The sequence below is a fragment of the Aedes aegypti genome, chromosome 2, assembly GCF_002204515.2.
Source record: "Aedes aegypti strain LVP_AGWG chromosome 2, AaegL5.0 Primary Assembly, whole genome shotgun sequence".
NCBI classification, from domain to species: Eukaryota; Metazoa; Arthropoda; class Insecta; order Diptera; family Culicidae; genus Aedes; species Aedes aegypti.
The window spans coordinates 358612831-358632793 of record NC_035108.1 but is presented as its reverse complement, the minus strand read 5'-3'; the positions used below and the strand labels follow the sequence as shown (position 1 = coordinate 358632793).

Here is a 19963-nt window from a genome sequence, read left to right as displayed (position 1 = left end):
GGCAACTTCGGTGGTTTTAGTTACGCTTTGGAAATGCATCTGCTGAGGTTAGGTAGCATATGAAAACTTTTTACTAACCAATAATTGTTACAGAAGCTTAAATGGATTGATTATATAACCACAGACCCTGGGCGCCTTCCTTAGCCGAGTGGAAGAATCCACCGACAAGCCAAGGACGTGCTCCTGAAATAGTGTATTGTGAAGCTTTATCAATCGATCCATCTGTCAGTTCTATTTGTTCTATAACTTTTGGAGAACGATTGAAAAAATGCTACATAGGCTTATCGGATAATTTTTCAAATCTACAAAACACGCATTTTGATAGGCACCAATATCAGAAGAATTGCAAAATACTAACGAGTATCTTGTTGTGACTGAAACCGCTTCGTATTCGAAAACTAGTCAGGTAATCATAAGTCGTATATCGATCAGAATTTCTTGTATGCAGCTTAGCTTAGCTTAGCTTAGTAAGAAAAACACTTATATATGTTATTTAATGTCTAACAAAAAAAAACACTAATCTCTCAATAGGGTAATGACTGTTTATTTTATTCTCAAACGCTAACAGTTGGCGCCAGCAGCAAAAAATACAGACAACAACCTTTCGAAAATTCAGTTTCTCTTACCGGCCGCCGAGCGACGACACTGCTGTTTGTATGTCACCCACTGATTGACTGTTTAACGATAAACTTGCGACGATCGACCCGCCACCATATTTCATACAACGGAGGGTATTAGAACTAACTTGGAGGTGATGATTTGGAGGTTATTTGGCAAGTTGGAGGTTAAAATCACCTCCAAACACTAGCGATTTTGCGGTGGGATGTTGACGTTTGATCACGAATCGCGCAACGCTGGATTCTCAAATTTCTCAAACTTTCAACACAAGCGCATGGAAGAATGGTAGTTGGAGAACTGTCAAAACGTATGAAAAATAATGAAAATCGTTAATTGCTTGCAATAGGGTAATGACTGTTTATTTTGTTCTCAAACGCTAACAGTTGGCGCCAGCAGCAAAAAATACAGACAACAACCTTTCGAAAATTCAGTTTCTCTTACCGGCCGCCGAGCGACGACACTGTTGTTTGTATGTCACCCACTGATCGCGCTACGCTGGATTCTCAAATTTCTCAAACTTTCAACACAAGCGCATGGAAGAATGGTAGTCGGAGAACTGTCAAAACGTATGAAAAATAATGAAAATCGTAAATTGCTTGCAATTAGGAAACTGGATCCAATATATAGTGATTAGAAATCAAGTGTAAAGTGAATACATAACTTTTTGTGTTTAGTTCATCTTCCGTGGTGCTTTCTTTGCTTCAGGATTTCGTTTTTACTACCATTGAAAAAGAGCCATCTATTGCCTTTTAAGTTTTGAATATCGCCCTATTGGGAAACAGAAATTGACTTCTAAAACCACGACCACAGGCATTTGATTTATCAGAAAACAGCATATTAACTATTTCTACACAAAACAAGAGTTACCACACACGGTTCGTCGAACCAAATGTGTAAACTTTTGTGACATATAAGGCACATAAATGGAGCGTAGCATATCATATATATTTTACATAGATTAAGCTTGAAGCCCAAGATAGGTGATAGATTAAGCTTAAGGCCTAAGAAAAATTAGCAAATGTCAATATTTAACAGCAATTTGCTGCTTTAAAATCCACACTTCTGAAAAAATAAAAACACACAGCAGTTGAGTTTTCAAAATGAAACAGCTTTGTGTTTATGTTACAGAATTGTCGATTTTGAAAATCGCAGAAAACAGTTTTTTTTAATTTTGACAATAGGGCGATATTCAAAACTGAGAGGGCAATAGATGGCTCTTTTCCAATGGTAGTAAAAACGAAATCCTGAAGCAAAGAAAGCACCACGGAAGATGAACTAAACACAAAAAGTTATGTATTCACTTTACACTTAATTTCTAATCACTACTTTTTTGATTCAGTTTCCTAATTGCAAGCAATTTACGATTTTCATAATTTTCCATACGTTTTGACAGTTCTCCAACTACCATTCTTCCATGCGCTTGTGTTGAAAGTTTGAGAAATTTGAGAATCCAGCGTAGCGCGATCAGTGAGAAGAATAGAAACATCAGTGTCGCCGCTCGGCTGCCGGTAAGAGAAACTGAATGTTCGAAAGGTTGTTGTCTGTAATGTTTGCCGCTGGCGCCAACTGTTAGCGTTTGAGAACAAAATAAACAGTCGTTACCCTATTCGTGATCAAACGTCAACTTCCCACCGCAAAATCGCTAGTGTTTGGAGGTGATGTTAACCTCCAAATTGCGAAATCATCACCTCCAAGTTAGTTCTAATACCCTCCGTTGTATGAATTATGGTGGCGCGTCGATCGTCGCAAGTTTCTCGTTAAACAGTCAATTGCTCCATTTTTACTTGGGCCTTAAACAAAGGCCCTCTTGTTGGAAGGAAAAAGATAACCGATTCCCGTCTTTTCAAGGCTACCTGAAAAGCGCCGCTATGGTGAGTAAACTAATACCTAACGTTCTCCTAGTGTCCACCAGATGAATTAGTGTTCGTTTATGCAATTCACGCTCAAAAAATGTTACACAGCTAACACGGGGTTGTTCGATATTGTCAAACAGCTCTGAATGCCAGAAAATATAAGAAAAAGAAGAAAAAATCATCACAGGAGCTTTTTTTCCTTTTTTTAAATAACACAAATTTCGTGTTGGTTCATAAGAGCCTGATTCTGTGTATGTCATTCTCAATTCTGTGTGACTTTTTTAAGCGTATTTGTTTTAATTTCTTCCTCTTTTATCGTCGTTTTTAAATTGCACGATGATTTGAATGTAGCTGAAAATAATGTTTACGCGCTTTTCACTCAAAAGATGGCAGTAGTGTTACTTGAATAACGTGTCGCCGGTAAAATATATGGCAATATATAGAGTCGTTTATTTTTTTTTCTTTCAACCATCTTTGCCATAAACGATCATTTGCATCATTAGAACAATTTTCCGAAAAGAAATCATTGAACTGTTGTATCACAAGATGGGCAAAAAGAATCGGAGCCGTTCAAAAGATCCGGATCACTTAATAGAATGAGTGATCCGTGGCTCTTTTTTGGCAAGAGTCGGTTCATTTGATCAGTATGGATCAGACAAAAAAAGACCCGAAAAAACAACGAACCTCTCTCGTTCGTTTTTCGGCGTTATTACAACGCTTGTTACGTACCTTGCTTTGCGCGCCACGCCACACTGGTAAGCACATTTATCTGCTGCTCTGTGCTCGCAGCGCTCTCAGCATAGACAGACAAATTTGCCCCACCCACTAGCATACAGACAGATAAAGGATATTGAAAAAGTACTCATTTTAATGGCAGAGCACTTTTTTGGTTAGGGTAGGAGTCAGTACTGTCTTTGGCGAAGTTTCAGTGCTAAGTACTATCTACCTTTAGGAGTTGAGGATCATACTTTTAGTTGAGAACTTGGTCGGTAGGGGCGCTTTTTCTGATTTACACTATATGAACCATGAGGGATAAGAATGCAAAATTTTATAACATATGATATCTCTAGATCCTGATGTTTTGGAAGGTTGGTGTTTTCGGAAGAGTTGTTCAGTAGCTAAGGGTTGACATGAGCTAGTCATTCTGATTCGGAAGTGTTATAAAATTTTGCATTCTCAAACCTCATGGTTCATATAGTGTAAATCAGAAAAAGCACCCTTACGATACATCATACTTACCCAAGTTTTCTACTAAAAGTATGATCCTCAACTCCTAAAGGTAGATCGTACTTAGTACTTAAACTTCGCCGAAGACAGTACTGTGCTATCTCTTTTGGCATACGAGATATTCAACAACACCCTCAAAGTGATGAAATCCTATAAGCTATGGGTCACCTATAACGCGGATTCCTATAATGCCCCCCCACCATGTGTCTAATAGGAGATCTGACTGTACATCGCGAGTTCTTGGGAAGAGCGAGAGAGCGAGAGATACGACGCATGTCGCGCTACAGGGACTGAACCGCTCTTTTTCCCGTTCGCTCGGTTCAGTTCGCTCTTTCTTTGAAAGCCACTGAACCAATGAACCGTTCAAAGGATCAGGTTCACTCAACTGATGGCGTTTTCGGTTTTAAACTTGGGGTCAGAGCTGACCCGACTCACAATAAATGAACGAAAACGGATCCAGTTTCGAGTCACATCAACTGTGTCATTCCTACTTTCGAACTGTCAGCCACGCAGTTTCATCAAATTTCATTTGTATTAGTTCAAAAAAATTGAAGAAATTCTCATTAATAATCAAATAAAATGCCGAATGCTTTCGTGTACATCTCTTGTTACCAAAATGTTTCTATGATCGATAATTTTGAGAATTACAAAAATGTAAACAGTTCAATTACAAAAATTACAAAAATGCAAACAGTTCAATCCCGCTCATGTTTGATCGCAAGAAATCGGCGGAACGAACCTCGTTGTTTTTGAATCTAACCTAGGGCGGATCCGGGTTCGACCCGACCCATAAAAAAAACATTTTGACAGCTGATAGTGCGGATCCAGGGCGAGACTAGGTTCACCCCAGCAATAAAAGAAAACGCCATGAGTGATTTGGATCGGATCCGTTCATTAAAATGAGCCGTTTTGACTATTTCTATAACATAGAATTGTCATTTTCCTTTATTTTGAATATTTTTTAAACTGTTTAAACCAGGACCATTGATATTTATCCAATAATAATTTTAATTTTCCTTGATATTCACATTTTTCTATTTCTGATAGTTTTGAATAAGTTATTTATGCAACATGTTGCAATAAATAACTCGGCAAGCATCGTCGGAGAAATGTACGATTCGTGCTGAAAAAATCAAGTTTTGCAACGCGTTGCATACAATATTTTTTGCAATTATGAAAAATGCCGTTTGAGTTAGATAATTTTTAGGAACACAATTATATTTCAAGAGAATCCACATGGTATCAATCCGTTGAAGCGACTCGATATTCTCCAATCGGGTAGGCCGTGATGCAGTAGTATGACAGTCACAAATTTCGGATCTACTTATATTCTAAACTCGTTAACGGACAAGGTAAGACGACGCATGAAATATTCTTCTGTGTTTTACAATTACTTCTCATGTGCTAATCTTTCTACACAACCGTGCAGGAATACGAAGATACGATCATTTTGAAACCAATTGAACTAGTGCCCCTACGTTCACTGGACGATTCGCCTTATAAAACTCCCATCCTTCTTGTACAGGGTGATTACTATTTCCTGCCAATAAAATAAGTAATCATAGAAACAATATGGTTGTATGAATTTTAATTACCAGTGCATATCCAATTTTGGACATCTATAACATTTGTCTACACAATACATAGATAACATATTTATTTTTTACCTTAATTTTCAGCCACATGCGTTGTTTCAGAAGCATTACAGTTAACACAAACGTTATTCAGAAGCATATATTTTAACCAAAATGCTCCTTGGTTTTGCGGACGATATCGACATCATTGGGATTGACCGTCGGGCAGTGGAAGAGGCGTTCGTGCCTTTCAAGAGGGAGACAGCAAGGATCGGGATCACGATCAACACCACAAAAACGAAGTACTTGATAGCTTATGGTCAACATGGGTCCGGACGTGTTAGTGGTAACGAAATGGTACCAGGTGGTGAAAAGTTTGAAGTGGTGGAAGAATTTGTGTATCTTGGAACACTAGTGACATGCGATAATGACATTACCCACGAGGTGAAAACACGTATTGCAGCTGCGAGTCGGGCTTTATACGGGCTCTGTAACCAGCTGTCCCGTAGCGTGCAAACGAAAACAAAACACTGATCTTTCCAGTTGTCCTAATTGGCCATGAATCATGGACATTGAAGCACAGAGAACAGACATGGAGGCTCGAACAAAGTTCCGTCAAAATCATGTGTAAAGGTTAGAGTCAATCATCAGCGCCGCCAACGCCGACAGCGCGACATACAAAATCGTTTCGACCACACGATGGCACTAGTGAACTTTAACAGACATTGACACACAAAGCAACGGTAGCGACAAGTGGCAATTTTTGATGGTGACACTAGCGCCAAAGTGTAAAAAGCGGCAAAATCGAACCACCTATATTCTGATGACAGCGCCGCGTAACAGGAGCATAACGACATACTTTGAAATGACCAGTACAAAGCTTTACACACGCTGGCGATTAAAGATGAACGTCTGTTCTCTGTGATTGAAGGAAGTAGGCCGGAGAGTTTTTGGGGTGTTTGAACGGGAAATGCTTCGAACAATACTCGGTGGTAAACTAGAAAACGGCATCTGCGGCGTCGCATGAATCACGAGTTTTACCAAGTGTATAAAAAGGTGGATATTGTCAAGCGCATAAAACACGGCAAGCTGCGTTGGGCTTGTCACGTTGCTCGTACGCCGGAAGAACGACAAGCAAAGATAATATTCAACAGGGAACCCGGACGAAGCCGCCGACTTCGTGGTAGACTGCGCACACGATGGCTTTTTGCAGTTGAGGAAGACTCAAGGGCACTTAGCGTTCAGGGTGACTGGAAGCGATTGGCCCAGGACCGAGCCCAGTGGAGAAGACTCATCCATTCGGCGCATATTCATCGTAGCAAATTGTAGCCCATCAAGCATCAAGTAACAAGTATCAAGTATACTTTAGAGATATTCACTTCAAATGCAACGTCTTCAAAATTAATTACGAAAAGATCAAGTAAAGAGTGACCTATTGCTGCTGTATGATATATGTTTTAAATTTTAGCAAAACAATCTTTGCAGAATCTGCGAATCTGCTGTTCTTAGGTGTAAGATGTAATAAACATCGGACCATGCTTCATTTAAAAATCTACTTCCAATTCATTGTTCATTTTTCCATCACTTGCATTGCACTAACGATTTACAGGAACTGAAATCGAAAGCAGTGAGTGGAAAATTACCCTCTCAACTCATTTGGCGTCACATTGACCTGCGTTCTCCCACGGATAAGTAATTTGTCTATATGGACAGTCTTTGCTCGGTCACAGAACTCTTTTCTCATTAAACGAAATAATGATACAACTTTCTTGTTGTCTGCCAACCTTGACGTGAAAAGACATACATACAAGCACGGTTAATGGTGAAATTGAGTAGAATGATTATACCGAAGTATCTTTCGTTCATTCTGGATAACAAAAAATGCAAAATACTGTTTTTCTAATGTTTGTTGAGTATGATATTTCCCCCTTTTAAACATTCTTCATATTGACGGATTTTATCTATGTTATCCTACGAAAAATCCATCATTGTTCTAGGATCACATAGATACTTAGGAATACCTGACAAAGCGGTTGTTAAACCAACAAAAATTCAAAAATTTAAAATTCTGCCATTTTAGATGAGGGAAAACGACCACAACTTCCTGTTGTGTCATCATTTACCAATCTAATTGTTAAAATCTGAATATTAAGGTGAAAATGAATCGAAGCCAAACCTCAAATTTTCAAGAGCACGGATCTGGAGAACCAAACATCCGTTTAAGCTGAAAACTTAATCGATTGGTCACTCGCTGGTGGTGACCGATCGATTAAGTTTTCAGCTCAAACGGGTGTTTGGTTCTCCAGATCCGTGCTCTTGAAGATTTGAAGTTTGGTTTCGATTCATCTTCACCTTAAGAATTCATTTTTCTATGAATAAATTTTATGAAGAATATTATATGTAGGTGTAGACCAAACTAGCAGATGGAAAATAATCTCTATCTGTTCTAAGTTAAATCAAACAATTAAGTCGCACGAAGTAAACCTTGTCATATCGCTACAACTTCAGCTTTGAAACACCATTATTCCTATTAAACGTTTGTGAAGATTTCTGATACTAGTAAGTGTTTAAGGAATAATTTACCCTTGAAATTGCAAAAAAATGTTCACTCTGTGTGTGTGTAAAACTCATCACAAGGAAATCAGTGTTGATTGGTGGTAATTATTTAGTAGTATTCGTGTTTGAAAAATCGAAAATTTCAGCAAACTCCCCGATACTTACTGGCGTTGTGGACGGTACCCAGTTCCAGGTCCGGATCCTGCTGGTGGAAGTCCCGATCGATGCAGCAGGACCAGATCATCCCTCCGGAGCAGAGGTCGACCGGTTTGCCGCCGCCCAGCACGCATGAAATCGAAAGGCCACACTCGAACTTGCGACCCTTGTGTCGACACGTCTGGGGGATCACTGGAATGGAGGGAAAAAGAGAATGGGAAACGGATTAGTAAACACATTTGCACTTCGATCAGTAGGTATTTAGTGATGGATTTTATGCATTTATGGTTTCGAAGAGAGTGAAATGTGAAAGGGGAGACGGGGTAATATGCGCCTGCTATGGGAAAACTAAATTTTGACTGTGAATTTCGTTGAAAACGTTATTTTACCTGGGTTTACTAGGAATTCATGCTGAACAGATATTTTGTATCAAAATCTAGATATTTCACAGATTTTTATGTATGCATCAGATACTATGCATTTCTATGTCTCGTTTGAGTTTGAGTTTTGAGGGCATAATTTGAATTTCACCATTGGTTTCTGAACAACCATACAGTATAGTGCATTTTGTACTAAACAATTTACTTTAAAAACTGCCAAAATCGTTACTGAATATTTTTATTAGTAAATAAGAATGTTTTTCCGAAAGGAGCGCAAAAATTGAATTAGTTGTCCTATGAAAGGATCTTATTTAAATAAAATACCGTTCTATCTTACAGATATTGGGGTGGCGCATTTTACACCCAGTTCCCCAACAAACATTTGGCTAGGCAAAGTCGGATGGTTATGCAGTTGCCGCAGCTCTTTATTTGGATTTTGAGTGGGCAGTTAAACAGTCAGTCTGTTTGAGAGCCCTAGTGACCCAGAAAAATGCGTTCGAAACAGATGTGCATAATCGTTTATTCATGATTGATGCGTTTGCTTTGGAATAATTGATCGTAATCGAGTGCGTCCTGCACGTGTTTTATGAAGACACATTATATGTTTCCGTAAGTGAAGGTTTAGCTGTTTGAATGTGGTTATGTAATGTCATTAACATAATAATAGACATCTTGGCAAAAGTAGGTGAATTAAATGAATAAAAGGGATTTTAAAACGATGTTATGTCATCACCAACGTGAATTTGATTCTTTGTTTTATTGAGAAGATGTCTTCGTGAGATTCAAACCCACGACCCTATGTTTGGACCTGCTTAATAGCTGCGCGTATACCGCTACGGCTATCTGGCTATCCTTTCATTATGTTTTTTCGATCATATCAAACAAGCAAGAAAAAGAAGAAGAACATACTTTCAGAATAATATCATGGAAAGTGTTATACAGTCGCCTCTCCATATCTCGTTATCGAAGGGACCATCGAGATAAGGAGAGATCGAGACAAAGAACAAGTTTTCATTGAATATTAAATTGGAAACCACTCCGTTACTAAGAAAATAATAAACAATCAGACGTCATTTCGCGCTCCTAATTTATTTTGGATTGGTCCTATCGACATATGGAGAAAAAATTGGGGACAAAAAATCACCAGAAATACATCGAGATATGGAGCTATCGAGATAAGGAGGATTCCGTTCCATAAAATCTGAAGGCTATTAAACTGGTCTTGCTCCTATAGATATAGAAAAAGCGTTCGGCAGTGTTTGGCCTGAAGGTTTGATTGTAAGATTAAAAAACTTTAATTTTCCAACATACATTGTTAGAACAATTCAAAGTTATCTGTCAAATCGTACACTTCAGGTTAATTATCAGAACTCCAGGTCTGAAAAACTTCCTGTAAGAGCTGGTGTTCAATACAATGTTTTCACATCTGACTTATCTGAGTTATCTCAGGGATGTCAAAAATCTTTGTTTGCGGATGACACAAGGTCTCCGCCAAAGGACAAAGCATGCGTGTCATCTGTAGTCGATTGCAAAAAAGTTTGGATATTTTTCTTCATACTTGCTAAAAAATTAAAGATTTCTCCAAATGCTTCCAAAACTCAACTAATAATATTCGCATATAAACCAAAAGCTCTTTATTTGAAACCTTCAAGTAGACATGTTGTCACATTGAGAGGGGTTCCAATAAATTGGTCAGATGAAGTTAAGTATCTAGGGCTCAAGCTAAGTTTCACTTTCAAAAATCACATTGAGGGCATTCATGCCAAATGTAACAAATATATGTAAAATGTCTCTATCCCCTTATTAATATAAAATCAAAACTTTGTCTTAAGAACAAACTTTTGATCTTCAAACAAATTTTCAGGCCAGCCATGAGTCCCATAAAAATTCCGATGTTGAACCATTGGAACAAATGTCAAAAAAAATAATTAATAATTTCAGGCAAAATTCGTTACAATCTTCTATTGCCCCGATTAACGCGTTAAATATTTAGGTTAAGTCAGGTTAAGTAAATTGAAAGCGTAGTTTTTTTTTCTTTATAAGCAGGTGAAATCAACTTACCTGAAAAAAATCTGAACTGCTATGGCAAATGAAATGTATGCTGTTAACAAAATGTTAACAGAACCTTAAATTTATTCAACTAAATTAGGATGATAGTGTTGTCTAATAACACAGAATACCTAGATATGAGAAATGGATGTTCAAGTGAAAAAAAACATTGGCAAAAATAAACGTTTAAAAAACATAACAATACGTTGTTTACGTGGGTGCCTTAGATCATTGCCCCTGAAGCCGAAAATGTAGGTCAAACTCTTACAAGTTATTTACTTTTTGAGATTATTTCAAATTAAAAACAGCTTGAACCACGGAATACGCCTAACATAAGGCAATTTCCTAAGTAAATTCTGCATTCTCAATTGTAATGTGTTTAGGCGTCCATCAATTACGTAAGGGTAGATGGGGGAGGGGGGTATTAAATTTCTTACGCGTCATACAAATTATTTTCAATTTTTTTTTTCATACAAAAAATCTTACCAAAGGTGGAGGGGGGTACGTAATTAAAGGACAGCCCATTATGTTCCCTAATTGAACATACTTATGAAAGATTTGACTACAGAATCATTTTTGGTGATTCCATTTTAGTATCAATCGCATTTTCGGTAATGTCATTCGTAATCAAGGAAATCGTTATTTCAGGAAATTGACAAATGAGCTCCAGACATTATAATGACAAACTTACGCATGAACTAAACGCATATTGTGCAAAAACATATTTTTGCCATTTCGTTGCATATAAGCCTACTTTATATGAAGGAAATGAATAACATAATAGACTACTTTCCCTAACAACAAAAGCAGTGCTGAAAAGTACTACTTTTCAGCACTCCTTTCGGTGCTGAAAAGTAGCACTTTTCAGTTCTGTTTCGTAAGCCATCAACTAACTGCGTTTTTTCATACGTCATTTATTCAATTGCCCTATATATCAATTACTAGTTTTTAAATATACCTCTGCTTCTGCAACCATTGGGAGATCTGCATCCAACTTAAGAGAGCCCCGTGAGACATTCTGATTTAGAATCAGGTCAACCAGTGTACTTAATGGTCACTGTAGCAGGGTAAATCCCCAAATGTACGGAACTTAACTTCTCGCTCCTTCATGGTTCGTGCAGGGAGTTTGGCACATGAGTAATAACTAATATACGTTGAAAATTGCGTGTGGCGTCATACCTGGTCCGTCGTCGAATTCAAATCAATATAATATTGATTATGGACCAATGCACGAGTTCACTAATTTGACGTTTGAGCGGTGCCGCTAGTGCCACTAGTTGCCATGGTCACATAAATAACACGGCACCGCTCAAACGTCAAATAGTGATCGGGTGCATTGATCCATGGACCGATGCACGAGTTCACTAATTTGACGTTTGAGCGGTGCCGAATTCACTAGTTTCCATGGTGACATAAATAACACGGCACCGCTAAAACGTCAAATAGTGAACCCGTGCGGACCTATGCACGTGAAAATTTGGGAATGTCATACTCAATGGACCAATGCACGAGTTCACTATTTGACGTTTTAGCGGTGCCGTGTTATTTATGTGTCCATAGCAACCAGTGAATTCAGCACCGCTCAAACGTCAAATTAGTGAACTCGTGCATGGACCGATGCACGAGTTCATTAATTTGACGTTTGAGCGGAGCTGAATTCACTGGTTGCCATGGTCCCATAAATAACACGGCACCACTAAAACGTCAGATAGTGAACTCGTGCATTGATCCATTGATCCATATCAGACTGCTGTGTCATAGCCTACCTGATTGAAAACTACTGAGTCGATGCGTCGCATGGAAGGCAATGTGGTGATAAATAATTCAATTAAACGGCAATTTTGTAATAGCAAAAAATGTTGTATGAAACTCGTTGCAAAACTAGATTTTTTCAGCACTCGTTGTATTAATCCAACTTGGCAAGCCTCGTTGGATAAATGTACAACTCGTGCTGAAATGAATATAAGAAAAATAAGCACACTTCATGCTTTGAAAATGAGTTAGCAACAGTGCGGCCTGCATCATCAGTCCATCGATCCCACAATCTCATCAGACGATGGATGACATATTCCAGACCACTTTCTTCGATAATCCAAACAATCGTTCTTATTAAATTCACGCCGATCACCGATGTCGCCAATGCCATGATGCTATGGACCACCCGCACGCAGAGTCATTAGAATCCATTAGCGAAAACCGCAATGTTGCAGAATGGACTGCAACATAAACAATCCCACGTTCCAGGACTAACCCAGAACTAACTTCGTAGGTTAAGAACAAAATGTAAATCAGTCGAGGAGCTAAGGCTCAAAATATTTTTTTTTTTCAAGTTTCCGGACTTGGAAGAATTAACGGCCGAATAGGGACCAGAAGTGAGTGCAATTAACACGTAGTGTGAAGTGTTAGAGACAACTTAGAAGATCTGCAGCGTAAGAGCTTCGTAGGCACTAAGCGACACCATCCGCACCAGGAAAGCTGATCTGATAGACGATATCACCTTCCTGATACTACTTGGAAACTCGTCCGGATCGCACAACGCAGCCGTACGGAACGCGCCACCAGTAAGCCAGGACAGCTAATCCCTTGACCTGGGTGAAAAGGATCCCGCGATCGTGCTAGAAGGAGAGAAAACACCTTTCTGGCCCGACCCAACTTGTCTCTACCGAACCCGGCGGAGTTGGGTATACCAAAGGAAGTAATAGGATTTCGACTACCAGACACGCGTTCCACAATTGCTTGAAGAAAGAAAACAAGTGAACAACAATAAGTGAAAAAACGAATAAGTGATTTTTTTTAAATTAGTGTATAAATCGACTAACTAGAAAAACCACTACGTACATAACTTTTAATTTATTATCAAGTGAATCATAATCTTGAGTGAGTGAAATATTACGATAGGGTTAATAGAATCCTATCATTCATAGCCAATTCTATATGTACCGATTCTTGATTTTCACACCCAGAGGCGAAGAAAGCTATGATCGATACGTATAATCGGAAAGCAATCAATGCTTTTGATGGAGACATAGGTCGTTTTTTTTTTTAAACTATGAGCCTGACTCACTGGCTCATGCCATACTGCATATGATTCCAGAACATTGAATATAAGAAAAATGTTACCAGTCATAAAGTGCCTGAGATGTACGCAAAACCAAGGTAACCCTATGAAACCATCCGCTCACCCACACCCGAACTATTACCCCCCCAGGGGAGGACCTTTCATTCCACAACAGATGCCACCTAAACATTATCCTTCTTTTCCTCCGGTGCCTCCTAGACAATCTTATAATCCACCGCCTCAAGTTCCTCAGATCAATCCCTTCAGAGGCGCGGACCACTAAAATACTGATGTATCTATGCGAACCGCCAATATAAATTTTTCCAACAGGCCCCAAAATTCAAATCAGCAAAAACCCCCATAGAAGCGTCCTAGACTATTTCATGCCACCACCGAAATGTACCAAACCCCCAATGTTGAAGACCCAGTCAGCGAACGGTCAGATTTTGTTCCATCTGACGACGAAGAATATTATCCTGAGCCAACACAGACCTTCGAACGGTATATGCAAACTCTGGAAGCTCAAGGTAGAGATCCTGTTCCAGAAGAAATTGAGGAACAGGCAGAATTATTTTTTTAGAATAAATTAACAATCATCAAAAATACTCAGATACAGGGTCGAATAAAAATTATATTCATCCTAAATTTGCAATCATTTCTCACGACGTAAAAACCCCATTTTCAGTTTCTTCCGTCGGTGGAGAAATAAAAATAAATAAGTTTTCGAAGACTAAATTTTTTAAGCCTTATTCTGATTTGGAAGTCAATTTTTTTCACATGGATCAATTAAAATCTTTCGACGCTATGCCATGTCACAATTTCAAGCTCCTGACGAGAAATTACCTTTCACTACCAGAGTAAAAGCTGATATTAGGACTACAGATGAATCTGCTATCTAAAGCAAATCCTATCCGTATCCACAAGCTTTGAAAACTGAAGTTAACAAACAAGTTCAAAAGTTATTGAATGATGGAATCAATAGAGCATCAAGATCTTCATATAATTCACCCGTTTGGATCGTTCCTAAAAAATTGGACGCTTCAAATGAGAAAAAGTATCGAATTATTATTGATTATAGGAAGTTAAATGCAAAAACCATTTGCGACAGGTACTCTATACCAGATACTTCTGCAGTTTTAGCCAATTTGGGCAACAATAAATATTTTACGTCTTTGGATTTGGCTTCAGGATTTCACCAAATTTCAATGGCCGAAAATGATATAGAAAATACAGCTTTTTCTATTAACAATGGTAAATACGAATATGTACGTTTACCATTTGGCTTGAAGAATGCTCCAGCAATCTTTCAAAGAGTGATGGACGATATTCTAAAAGACCATTTAGGTAAAATTTGCCATGTCTATATTGATGATACCATTATTTTCGGAAAAACTTTAGAAGAACATTTGGAAAACTTGAGAATTGTATTTGAAATACTAAGCAAAGCGAATTTTAAAATTCAACCGGATAAATCTGAATTTTTACACACTGAAGTTGAATTTCTTGGCTTCATTGTGACTGAAAATGGATTAAAACCAAATATGAAAAAAGTTGAATGCATTCGCAACTATCCAGAACGTAAGAACTTAAGAGACTTACGAGCCTTTTTAAGTCTTTTAGGTTATTATAGGCGATTTGTCAAGGAAAAAATTGCAAAACCCTTAACAAAACTTTTAAGAGGGGAAGATGGCCATCGCCAGATTCTTAAAAACCAATCCAAAAATTTTCCCATTGCTTTCGATGACGAAACAAAACATGCCTTCAAAATCCTGAGAGAAATATTATCTTCAAACGATGTTCTTGCTTATCCAAAATCTGGACCCTACCCTTCATACTGACCGCCGATGCTTTAGATAAAGCACTAGGTGCACTTCTTTCCCGAAAATTTCATGATAGTGAAATACCCATAACTTTTATTTCCAGGACACTCTCTCAAACAGAAGAGAATAATGCGAAAGAAATGCTCGCGGTCGTACATACGCTTCGAAACTGCATTTACGGAGCAAAACTAAAGATCTTTACTGATCACCTTCCCCTAACCTTTACATTATCCCCAAAGAATAACAATGCAAAGTTAAAACGTTGGAAATCATTTTTGGAAGAGCATGATTACGAAATGCAGTACAAACCTGGAAAATCCAACGTTGTAGCTGATGCACTTTCCCGCATCCAAATTAACTCACATACCCCAACACAACACTCAGCAAACAATGATGACACATCCTTCATACCTGCTACAGAAACACAAATCAATGTATTTCGAAATCAGTTAATTTTCAAAATTGATCAAATCTCCAGTTATGAGCAAAGTAGACCATTTGAGAGATATCAAAGGCATATATTTTCCGAACCATAATTCACGAATGATTTTGAAATCCAAACTAAGAGAGTACTTAATTCCCGGTTCACAAAATGGCATAATGACTGATGAACCAACAATAAGCAAAATTCAGGAGATCTATAAGGATAATTTCAATCCTAGAATAGTTTGATCTAGGTTCTCGCAGAAAATTGTTCATGACATAGATGAAGAAGAAGATCAACTAAAAGAAATTAAAAATATTCATAATTTTGCGCATCGTAACGCTAGAGAAAATTCTCTACAGCTTATTTGAAAGTATTACTTCCCTGGCATGAACAAAACTATTCAAAATTATGTAAACAAATGTGAAACTTGTAAAATGGAATTTTTCATTCCTTTAACTCCCATACCTAAGTACCCAGGAGAAATAGTAAATATTGATATTTTCCTTTATAATACAAACTTTATGTTCATAACAATTTTTTTAAATAAGTATTTTTTTTTAAGATCAAGCCTATCAAATCCAAATCTATAGCAGATGTCAAAAATGTACTAATTGAACTTTTATATAATTGGGATCTTCCAACGCAAATAGTAATCGACAATTAGAGTTCATTTGTATCGAATGTCATTGAGCAGCAAATCAAAAATCTAGGCATTTTAATATTCAAAACTCCTGTTCATAGGTCAGTAACAAATGGCCAAGTAGAAAGATGCCATTCGACCATTAGAGAAATAGCCAGATGTACTAAATCTCTTAATCCCGATATGTCAGTTCAAGAATCAATCCAACAAGCAGCTCATAAATACAATAACATAATTCATTCCTTTACGAAACAAACACCAAAACAAATTTATACTGGAGATAATCCCGATAACTTACCTTTTAACAAATTTGCCATTCAAAGAGATGAAAATAATGAAAAAATTACAAAGTTGTTTAAAGCCAAAGAAGAAAACATTGTACCGTAATCCGGGGTAACATTGATCATTTTTTTGAATATTTCTTAAATATTTCGTTCGAAAATGCAAATGTTGAAAATTTTATATTTTTAAAACAAGTACTGCCACCCATAGCTCGTGGCTATATACTGTATTTTGTTTTAAGAAAGATTTAAGCATGTTTAAAAAAATGTTTTAGGTGATTTTTTGATTAAGCTGATATGGGGTAACATTGATCACTCATGTAAACAACATTCGGTAATATTGAAAATGTCGTTACTTACTTAAATCATGGCCCCTGAAGCCGAATATGAAGGCCAAACGCTTACAAGTCATTTACTTTTTGAGTTATTTTAAAATTAAAAACACCTCGAACGCCGGAATACGCCTAAAAGTAGGCAATTTCCTAAGGGAATTTTACATTAGTAACAGTAATTCGACAATGTTGCCTAATTTAACATACTTTTGAAAGTTTTGACAACGGAATCGTTTTCGGCGATGCCATTTTTAGTAAGAACCGCATTTTCCTTGCTCATATCGTTTGCAGAACTTATGTGAGACATGAATCTTCGGTTGTGTCATCCTTAACCATTAAAATCATTGTTTCGAAAAGTTGCCAAATTTACGCATAAGGTAAACGCAATCTTCTCAAAAATCTTCACTTTTATTAGCTCATGAATATAAGAAAGAGAAGCACCATTCATGATTTGGAAATGTTTCATCAATAAATGATAATACGAACTTTTTACGAGATGAGTCATTCCGATCAATTTTACCCCGCTGATCAATGATACCCCGGATTACGGTACCAACATCTCCTCACCAGCACATTGCTGCCAAATAATTTTATGCCAAATGCCCCTATGCCAAACGACTTTATACCAAACGGCTTTTGCCAAACAATTTTATGTCAAATGACCTACCACCACGTACGGCTTGCTGTGAATTTTAATTTCTTGTGCAAACATGTGAATAAAAAAAAAGTTTTCTACAGTTCTTTTCACGCATCTTCAAAAGTTGCATCAGTCTTATATGCATGCATTGATTAAAATATATCATACCTTCAGAGCTACCAAATGCGGGGTCTTAATATCCCGAACAACATTGTCGAAGACCCCATCATCGAGACTTGAAGGTATGATATATATCAATCGCTGCATGCATATTAGATTGATGCAAATTGAAGTTTTGGCTCTCCTTTTCTTAAACGATATTAATTATGGTAAAATCCATCATCCTAAAGTTTGACATGATTTGGGAGAAATTTTACTGTGCTCACGCTATTTGAAGTTTATATGAAAATGCCTATGGAAGGAGTCAACCTTATATGTTTAGCTCTCTATCTCTATGTCATAAGATTATGTATTGAAGCTTACAAACCTTCCTATAGTAAAATTGGCCCAGTTGTCTTTATGGTGTATGTGATCTTCGGCAAAGTTGTAGCTTGGGGCTCTGACATTCGTAAATCTGACCATTATTTTAGCGTTTGCACATTCTGCTACACTAAGCTTTGACAGAATTTATTCATAACACAAAATCAATTCCCGAGAGCATCCTTTCGAGTAATCACTATATCTGAACTAGGAGGTCTTGATTCCCGACTCAAAAAAAAAAACCACGGAATCATATTTTTTGAAATCCTGGGATTCCGTAACAAACCTAATTTATCTAAAGGCATGTATAAAACGGTCGAAACTTATCTGAAGTTTTAAAGGCTGATACATTGAAGAACATGTAAACTTAAATTAAAGCTTTGACAAATATGTTCAATTTTGTCCATTCTACGTTGTAATCCGACGTGTATTTCAAAATTTTTCCAAAATAGATTTTTTGTTTCTGTAACGGGAGTTGGACAATATTCTTGGTAGATTTGTTTCACTTCGGCATTTTTTTCAAGCTGCTGAGCTCATGTTATGTTACAATATGCATCGTATTGAAGTTCTTCTGGTTGCAAAGTTTCAGACTATTCGATCAAGAAAAACCCTTCAAAATGGATAATGGAAATGCTCAAGTAGTTCTCTTCCATATATTGAGTAGAATTTTGAGCATATTATTGCAAAATAAGGATCCACTGGTTAATAAAAATCCCAGCCGAGATTTATCCATCAGAGTAAAAAAAGGTTACATTCCTCATTTTGTTTATCTGAACGTGGCATACGATAAACAAGTTAAAACATAATAACACGATTTTATGTAAGATATACCGTACACAATTTTTTATATACTTTCATAACGATTACCTTATGAAACTTTAAAAATATTTACACTTGTCGTGTTAAAATCACTTTAGTGCTTCGCGTTCTATCAACATGTTTTCTTATTCAATGATCACATTTCCTTCAAGATAAACAAAAACACTACTGTATAAAATATGAACTCATGGAATCATACTAATATCAAACTTTTTGATTAACTATAATGGTCCCAGAAAACAAATTTTTGAAGTATATTTAATTTACAACTTAATAGGTTTATACCTTCAATATTGACTCATGGAGCTTCGAATTAAATAAAATCCATCACATATACTTTAAATTAGTAAGTCGAGCAAAACTTTGTGATGCATATAAGAGATTGTAAAGGTCTCTGCAAACTTATTGAAAGGAAAACTTGTGAATCATCTTCCCATTTCTCAACTATCACAAACAAGTGATGCCTTCCTTAGCCGAGTGGTTAGAGTCCACGGCTACAAAGGAAATTCATGCTGAAGGTGTCTGAGTTCTATTCCCGATCGGTCCAGGATATTTTCGTAATGGTAATTTCCTTGACTTCCCGGGCATAAAGTGTCGTCGCATCTGCCACACGATAGACGAATGTGAAAATGGCAATTCTGGCAAAGAAAGTTCTCAGTTAACTGTGGAAGTGCTTATAAGAACACTGAGCTGAGAAGCAGGCTCTGTCCCAGTGAGGACGTGATTGCCAAGAAAGAAGCTCTCTTCATATGTGAGTTGAAATGCTTTAATTGTAGCATGTGTGTTACTTGGGTAAGTCATGCGCAGTACCTCTAGCATTTTAACCTAAGTCATTCTATAGTATCAAACAAAATATAAGAAAAAAATTGTGGTGCTGGTGCCCCAAAATTTGTAACTCTGGCCCTGATTTTGTCGTTTACGCTTTCTGATACACTAAACTTAAATAGTATTTATTTATAACACAGTATCAATTTTTAACTATTTTTAACTCTATGAGCGAATTACAAAACATCTTGAGCCAGATCAATCGAAGTGTTTGGAATGATGAAATAAAAT

At 37.2% G+C, this 19963-nt stretch overlaps 1 protein-coding gene across 3 annotated transcripts in view; it reads right to left on the bottom strand.

Moving 5' to 3' along the window:
- LOC5572014 (serine proteinase stubble) overlaps positions 1-19963 on the bottom strand; it is a 143356-nt gene that overhangs the window by 40115 nt on the left and 83278 nt on the right. For all 3 annotated transcript variants that reach the window (XM_021846423.1, XM_021846422.1, XM_021846421.1), the window contains exon 2: positions 7994-8176. In XM_021846423.1, coding sequence (XP_021702115.1) covers positions 7994-8176 — 183 coding nt within the window. The remainder of the gene's footprint in view (positions 1-7993; positions 8177-19963) is intronic.